This window comes from Limulus polyphemus, unplaced genomic scaffold, assembly GCF_000517525.1.
Source record: "Limulus polyphemus unplaced genomic scaffold, Limulus_polyphemus-2.1.2 Scaffold123, whole genome shotgun sequence".
In the NCBI taxonomy this organism is placed as follows: domain Eukaryota; kingdom Metazoa; phylum Arthropoda; class Merostomata; order Xiphosura; family Limulidae; genus Limulus; species Limulus polyphemus.
In genome coordinates this window covers 261,464-270,624 of record NW_013665733.1, presented here as the reverse complement: position 1 = coordinate 270,624, position 9,161 = coordinate 261,464, and the positions used below count along the sequence as shown (strand labels likewise).

The window sequence follows — 9,161 nt, the reverse complement described above, 5'->3', positions numbered from 1 at the left end:
TCTGGGTTATGAACTTAAAAAATATGGGGGTGGATGCTATGATAGATATCACAAAAATCCCAACTTTTACACAATTTATTTATAATATATTATTACCGTATTCATTATTACCTTACCAAAAGTTTTGTATAAGCTTTAAGAACTAACTATATATATACTTAAAACATGGTATGCACTGTGTGATGGTCAGGGTGACTTTATATGAAGAGGTAGCGACTAAAGTCGTGGCGATAGGGGTGCTTTCAACACCCACTTCTTAATGTTCTTCCACACTGTTTCACGTTAATAGTCAGTCGACGGTCATTGGCCGCAGAATTGTCTTAAGGGATGGAATTGTAAGGTCACCGGTTAGAGTAGGAAGTGGGTATAACTCAAGTAACGGCTCTTCATATCAGAGTTATGGTGGCTGTTGTCGTATTAACTTCATCTGAGTTTATATATTATTGCAGTAGTGGCGGCCATTTTTCTTCATTGCATTCCTCCATAGAGAGTGCTAGCACACTCTGTGATACATATAAGATGTTTTTGTGCCCTCAACACACTGTGTGATACATATAAGATGTTTTTGTGCCCTCAACACACTGTGTGATACATATAAGATGTTTTTGTGCCCTCAACACACTCTGTGATACATATAAGATGTTTTTGTGCCCTCAACACACTCTGTGATACATATAAGATGTTTTTGTGCCCTCAACACACTCTGTGATACATATAAGATGTTTTTGTGCCCTCAACACACTGTGTGATACATATAAGATGTTTTTGTGCCCTCAACACACTGTGTGATACATATAAGATGTTTTTGTGCCCTCAACACACTCTGTGATACATATAAGATGTTTTTGTGCCCTCAACACACTCTGTGATACATATAAGATGTTTTTGTGCCCTCAACACACTGTGTGAATGTTGTGTTATAGAAAATTCAATGTGTGTGTGTGTTTTCTTATAGCAAAGCCAGATCGAGCTATCTGCTGTATCCACCGAAGGGAATCGAACTCCTGGTTTTAGCGTTGTAAATCCGAAACTTACCGCTGTACCACTGGGGGACGGAAAATTTAATAAAGTTTTTTTGTTTGGTGTAAGAACTTGGTGCTATATATAAGAATGTAGTTAATGTTAACTTACGTCAATAATAATAAATGCTCAAAAACAGCAATAATAGGGGTGGGGATGTAACCTCCCACCATTAACATGCCCCTTGTTCCAAACTATCATCCAACAATGTTTGGTTGAGGTTGGCCCAGCGACCTAGGAGTAGTTAGGTAAGAGACAAAACAGACAGACACACAACATTTTTGCTTCCTCTCTCTCTCTATATATATATATATAATAGTTTTTCTGATGTTGTTGTAAGGACGTGGCGCTATATATGAATGTAATTAACGTTAACTTACGTCAAAGATAACAGCAGCAATAATGGGGGATGGATTGATTGTCAATCCTCCAGTAACATGCCCCTTGTTCCAGACTATTACGTATTGAGAATTGAAAATCCAAAGCCGCGTTAAATAATTTAACTTTTAATAGTTGAACTGTATCCTGGATTTAATGTTTAGAAATATGCCGATATTTTATTTAATTTACGCTATTTGCGAACAATATTGATTCACACCGTTTTTGTTTTAACACAGATACGTTTTAATATATATATATATATATATATACAACAGTATAATTTACAATGGCAACTATTACGATCAATTATTACAAAGCTCATGAACAGAAATTTCACTAACTTACAAATAACCTAAAATCGTCTTCCTAGTTCAGAGTCTCCTTGATATCCAGTGAGTTAGCTTGAAGTCGATGTACATATAATTGGCTGAGAAAGGCCCATCGACCTAGGAGTAATTAGATAAGTGACAAACAAAAAGATTTATATAGATGTAGCTCTCCCTTAACGTTCGCTGCCATGTTCCCTAACGGTGGGTCACAACCAACTTTTACTTACGGACCGTGTGACACACCGGTGAGTAACAGACACTGTGACTGCCCCTCTTGAATGTTTAATTTTTTATACTTAATTTATTATGCGACAGCGAACATGTTAATCAACTCTCACCACTTACTTTTGCCTTTATTAAGAGCTTTTCACTGGTTATTCTTACGACATTATCACTGAACCCTGTTTTTATTGTTAGTGTTACTCCCAGTCATGATTTAAAAGTCATAAATGGTAAGACAGTACATAATGATATCTCCCCAGCTTTCACTGATATCTCCTTCCTTCCTAGTTGTGATAATTTTTACAACAAAGCTATGAATACCGATAGGTTAATAACGACTCTTGGTTTCATAGCTTGCTAAACTTATTTCCTGTGTTATGTTAACTTCAACATTATAGCTTCGACTGGCGAGACAATATCTTTTTTTTTGTACACCATTATACAGAAAAATACAAATATTTTGTGTTTTTGCCCCTTTAAAAAGCATGCAGTTTGGCTTATTTTGCATTGTTTACTCTAAAAATTACCATGTATTACTTAATCCAGAGGTATCTCTAACAATACTTAGAAAAATAGATACAAATGAAAAGGAATAAACATAAAAAGCGAAAGGAAAAAGAGTCAGCAAATCAAAGTCGCATTAACTCTATGGTGACCTCTTTATGATCAGGATTTCACACACTTACTATACTGCAAATTCTTTTTACAAATTCAATTCAACTTCAAACAAATTGCTTAAAGCCTTAAGGTAATATAATTTTCAATATTTATTGTAAGAGAAGGCACGTACAAGAAATATTTTAATTACACAAATAATTATCTACCAACAGAATTAAGCAGTGTACTGACGTCACTATGGAGCAGCTAGTCACTGTTCACCACGAGATGGGACACATTGAGTACTATCTTCAGTATAAACATCAACCAGTGGTGTTTAGAAGAGGAGCAAACCAAGGTATGTTACTTCTAAAGCTTACGTCCTAAACAATACACCATAAAAATATACTGTTTACTGCCATGAAAGATGTTTATTTGTCTTGTTCTCGTAAGTACCTTATTAATATTCTAATCGTTAACATTTATCCCTAACGACACAAGGAAAGTTGAACAATAATGCGATGTTCAGTCCAGTGGCGTACATGGTATGTCACCAATTTACTGCTCTTTATTGACATTCAAATAGAACAAGCTGAGACACCTGTCCTACATCCGGGGCATATAGATTGAATGTAGGCCTTGAACTAATAGCTTACATCATGAATTTTAGTTTATATGCAGTATTTATTTCACTCATAATTTACTTCACACCTACTTTATTTCACATTACATTACAGAAATGGTGTTACAATTACATTACTTTAATACTTTTACTAATCCCTCTCTACAGTGTTTATTGATACTCTGGGTGCTTCTTGATGGACCACATTAGAAGTTCTTCCTCCTTTCTGGATCAAAGTAAAGAGATTTCTTGGTGATCCTACTCTTGAACACCCAATATAGAATTGACCGTGTGAAAATCAAGGGGTTTTCAGATGCAGCTCTGACACTTTAAGGGTCTGACCTTGTGCTTTGGTTGCCATTTGGCAAAATGTGAATGTTTGACACTTTTAATGAAATAACACAAAATGTTTACCAGAAAAACTACAAAAATTCAAGAAAAAAACTCCAAATAAACAATTTTAGGAATACAAATTGGTCCAAGACTGTGGAGTTATGAGCTAAATAAACAAATTTTTGCTGTGGACATGGTCCAGAGTGGGTGAAACCAAGTAATAACCATCGTATGACATGCCCCTTGGTCCAATGTACCATCCTATGAAATTAGGGTGAGATTGGTTTAAAGACCACAGAGTAATTAGTGGATAAACAAACAATTTTTATTTTAGTTTTATAAGTATAGGTACTGAGTAGATACTCTTACTTCTCAAGTCTTGGTTAAAACGCCCGTCTTCGGAATTTCAGGGAAGGTAAGAGCAAGATATGTTATATATATATATATATATATATATATATAGTCTCAATAGCCTTTCTCACGTTATATTCCTTGTGCATATTTAATTAGCTTACGTTTGGAAAACGATCTATCAGCAGTGGCAACGGTGACTGGAATGGTTAAAAACAAAAACATGCTGTGCAAATGTCAGGAAAAGAAAACGACAAGGCGATATTTTCAACAATGTTATCTCTTTGACTGAACTGAACTTTGGAGGTGCTCGGAAACTTTTATTTTTGTTTATTTTAAAGCACAAAGCTACACAATGAGCTTTCTGTGTTGTTCCAAGCGCGGGTATTGAAACCCGATTTCTAGCTTTATAAACCCTTAGACTTACCACTGAGCTACCGGGTTCCGGAGACTTAGCATTTGACTTGGAAAAGATGTATATATATATGCTTTCTGAAACTCTTCTGTTTTGGCAAAAAGACTCATTATCTGTTACAGATAATAGAACTTGTGGTTATAGAATTCCAAATATTTGTACAATCACATTCACGCCATGGAACCGGTTTACCACCTGCTGTGTTACAAAGTCCAAAAACTATAAAACACGATAATTTTTAAATTTTGTACGGGATCTATCTATTAGTCCCTGATCTTCACGTAAATCATCAAATTGGCGTTTAACGTTTCGGACCCTTTTTTCTTTGAATTTGCACTCAATGTTCCACTTTAATGCTAGGGAAACCGCAGTTTTCCAAAGTCATTACGATAAGTTGTCAATGTTTCAGCTGCTCTTTGAATCAGTTCTGCAGCTTTGTTGTATGAAATGGTTTTTACTGTAACATTTTAGAGACAGTTTCTAAAATTTTGCAATGAAGAACTAGAAGAAAGACAAACTGGAAACAGACAGATTTCTTTTTTAAGCCCCAGCATTTCAAATATTTCATATATTTTCACTGACAGAAAAATTATTCCAGACAGTGCTTTTAGAGACTCGTAATGAGATGGACATAACCTTTTGAGATGCACCTCCGACTCACTCATGAAAAAATGGAAAAAAAATCTCCCATTTTTTAACACTGTCAGAAAAAAAACAGTTTCTGCACTACATAAAATAACGTCAATTTATGGATATTCACAACTACATCATTTAGCACCAAACCCAGATTGTGTGCTGCGCAATGTACGTAAAGTACCTTCGGCTTTTTTGCAGCGATTTGAACTTGTACACCACTCATTGTTGCTATACTGTATCTTTCACCTCTTCTCTTGTTCCTGTACTATCGTGTTATAAATTCAATTTTGGGAACTCTGATTTTGCGCTCCATTTTGGTTATGATATTGTCTGCCTGCCTGTCTACTTCGAGTTTTAAAAACTGCTGCCACAGCAGTTCTCTGAATGTTGAATGGCTGATAACACTGATTTGCTCTTGACTCTTGACCAATCAATTAATTTAGTATTGTGGTTGTGGTTTAAGCAATATGTACATACTGTAACCACGTTTGTGTATATGTGTTTATGCAGGCCTTGTGATGAGCCAAAGGGATCCGGGAGTAAGATAATAATTTTTTTTTATCCGTAACAAAGAAATGGCTGCTATAATGATATGTACGCCACTGGTTCAGCAACGTATGAATGTGAAGAGTGTGTTTTAAAAAAAATGTTTTCCTACACATTCTAAGCCAGATAATATACATTTCAGATATAAATGGAATTCAAATTCTATTTTAGGCGTCCATGAAATGGTATAAAATGATTAAAACACTTTTCATCTCAGGAGTTATTTAGAATTCAATTCCAATAAATGGTCGTGTGTGACGAGGAAATACACTGAGATAACTTTCGTCGTTTTTCTTTGTGTGGCCCAGATTCACCTATGGGACAGAGCCTCACAACCCAAGCTGTATGTCATTCAATTATTATGAAATTTAGAGGTCAATCAAACAGTTTGAGGACAGCATTATATATATATATATATAACTTCACGATGTCCCTAACTTTTATTACATGTAAATTTTTACTGTAGAAGAGCGTTTCATCAAACAAAACCAAAAACATATAATGGTAGCAGCGTTAACCGCATATAGAGGTTGCACAGATAATGGAAACACCAATTAATTTCTACATTTTATTTATTAATATGAAGTTGGTCCCCTGTGAGCAGACAATACAGAATTAACATGACATGAAATTTATTAAACAAGGTCTTGTGCATCGGATAATATTTTTGACCATTCGTCCATCAAAGCTTTTTTTAAATGTTGTAGTGATGTTGGTGATGGAAATCTGTTTCGAAACTTGATTTCAAGAAGTGGTGGCCATAGAGGCATGATAGTATTTAATCCGGGTTTTGTGATGATTAAGTTTGTGTCCAAATTCTACCATACGTTCTTTGAATCAGTCTTTAACAGTTTCAACAATTGGTGCATTGTTCTCTTGAAACATACCAGCTCGCGATCTGAAATAAAACTTAAGTAATCATTTACTGTTACTCAAACTTTTAGTGAGACCATATGCCCTAAATGTTTCTACTAATACAGAGCGTCCACTATGCTTAACTGATGGCACAAAACATTTAGATTTGTAAGTTCTCTTGAAACATACCAGCTCGCGATCTGAAATAAAACTTAAGTAATCATTTACTGTCACTCAAACTTTTAGTGAGACCATATGCCCTAAATGTTTCTACTAATACAGAGCGTCCACTATGCTTAACTGATGGCACAAAACATTTAGATTTGTAAGCTTATTTTGTTTCTCACCACACATTTTATACGAAACTGTAAAATATTATTCATTTATCAAACCACATTCTTCTGCTGATCTTTTGTCTAATATGTTTATGTTCTTGACAATATTTTATTAAGACTTTAGCATTTTTGATGTTATTGGAGGTTTGTGAATGGCAGACCACCAGGGCTAATCCACTTTGTGCAACTCACAAAAAGGTGAGATGCTTCTATTATCGTGTTAAATCCCCTATATATTAACAATATTGTTGAAAGTTCATAGCAATATTTTTGCCCAGTAATTCATAGTATATAGTCTTTCAACAATACTGTTATTGTTGTTAGTTTATGTTTTCACTGTCGTGTGCCTCGTACGTGCATGTTTGGATGAATTCAATCCAGTTTAATTATATTTATCTGTATACGGCTGATGTAGGACAAAATTTGAAACGGCCAGGCGTGATACACACACATATGTGAGGATGGAAGGGTAATAAAATCAAACTATTGACTTGGCAGATTTATTTCCTTTTAACTTCTAAGAGCAATGTACAACATTGCTCTATAGTACACCGTTTTCATTTGCTTTCCTTTCACAAGAAACTAAACCATTTCTACTTGCAACAAGTATATATCTAAAAGGGTATTTCAAAGAGATGAGAAACCTTTCTTTAAATATTCAGCTTAAACAGGGATTACATGATTTAAATGATAGTTGTATATATCGGATTTTAGGATAAGTTGCCAACTTATCCTAAATGACAAAGAAGGAGGTACAGAGAATCACTGAACAAACAAGCTTGACTGAACTGGCAGAGAAGCGGTGTTTGACCGGGAAGGGATCATGTACTTAGGAACAAAGGTTGACAAGAGAGATAGCAAATGCATGAAAAGAGGCCAAAAGGAAAGCCAAAAGAATATGGAGGAATGACGCGAGGGGTATGATGGAGAGGAGAAGAATGGAAGAAGGTATAGAGGGCCAGATACAAGACAGAGCATCGTAGAGAAGATAGGTCATAGAGGAGGACGCAGCACTGACTGTTGTAATAGTTACTGTTTCCATTGTTGATTCTGTTCTTATGGATTATTTGGTAAAAAGACGAATACAAAATCCAGTTCATTTAATAATAACAAAAACATTATATTTTTCAACTTCAAGTAGTACAAGTTTCAGTCTCCACGGTTTCACGTAACTAACGATAGATCTAAATTCACAAATAAAAAATGTCTAAGCAGAAATTGCACTGACTTGCTAATTTTGTATCTGCTGCACTTCGTCGCAAACACAAACTACAAATAAACAGCAATAAAATGGCTGATAGTAACACACAAAATGATTAAATCATATACTGATTTAATATATTCTTCTCAATTATAGTGCAGAAGGAAGATATAGTAGTATAGTAATTTGGAAAGACTGCTTTTGTAATCGCTACATTATGACACTGTAATAGACACTATCAAAATATTCTTATCAACACACTCTCAGAGATGTAATTAACACGTCGCTTTTTAACACAAGACTTCAATTTTCTGTACATGAGATTACTAAAGTTGGAAGCAATAACTCAAGCATACATATTACGTACGTTAACTAACCAGAAATCGTAACACTAAGTTTCTTTACACTTTTCAAATTCTTTACAGGTTTTCATGAAGCGGTTGGTGATATAATGTCGTTGTCCGTCTCTACTCCAAAACACTTACAGGAAATCGGATTGCTTGACGAACTCGTAGAAGACGAAGGGAAGTTTTAATTAACATGAAAAGTTTAATCTGAATATAGATAACAAACTGTTTAACATATATAAGTGATACCAATTTCAGCCCACTGTCATGATATAAAAGACTGTTTGGTTTAAATATTAGTGATTAATTTATATTTGCGAGTGAATATTTTATTATTTTTAAGTTTTGTTATAATAATAGTTAAAAACAGACGATTGTAGAAGGTTTTGATAATAACTAATTGGTGTCGAGAATATAGAAAGTGACCAGATGACTGTGTAATAAATATATAAATAGCGTGAGACGAGCGGGAAGACAGACAATATTAGACAGTAAAAGAAAAGAGAATATAGTTGGAGAATATAGTTAAGTAATGTAAAAGTGATAGGCCTAACGTTTAATGTGTTAGAGTGAAACTAAGAGTATAAAAAAGACAAGAAGGATAATTTTATTCCGCCAAAGTGTGGACCTAGTGTTATTGAATCAGCCTGGTTACACTTTGACAAAAAGAAACAGAGAATCTTCAGAAGAAAGAAGACCAAACGAGTTACGGTAATTGCGCCACAACTGTAAGTGAATCACACACAGAATACTAGTACGATAGTAATATAGATAAGATAGTTCGACTTGTCAACTGAAATTATAAAGTAATTGAATAGACCTAAGTGGACTTTTGACAACAAGAAGAGAATTATATATATTTGGTGTTTATGATATGCCTGTAATCTCTATAGTGAGAAGACTTTGTTGTACATACGTTTAACTTATTCCGAATATCTATATATATATATACATGTATATGTATATAAGTT

At 34.4% G+C, this 9,161-nt stretch overlaps 1 protein-coding gene across 1 annotated transcript in view; it reads left to right on the top strand.

Annotated features, from left to right (window-relative positions):
* Positions 1–9,161, top strand: part of LOC106472652 (angiotensin-converting enzyme-like) — a 149,636-nt gene that overhangs the window by 16,895 nt on the left and 123,580 nt on the right. Inside the window, exons 8-9 of the mRNA XM_022402220.1 lie at positions 2,783–2,907; positions 8,269–8,367. Coding sequence (XP_022257928.1) covers positions 2,783–2,907; positions 8,269–8,367 — 224 coding nt within the window. The remainder of the gene's footprint in view (positions 1–2,782; positions 2,908–8,268; positions 8,368–9,161) is intronic.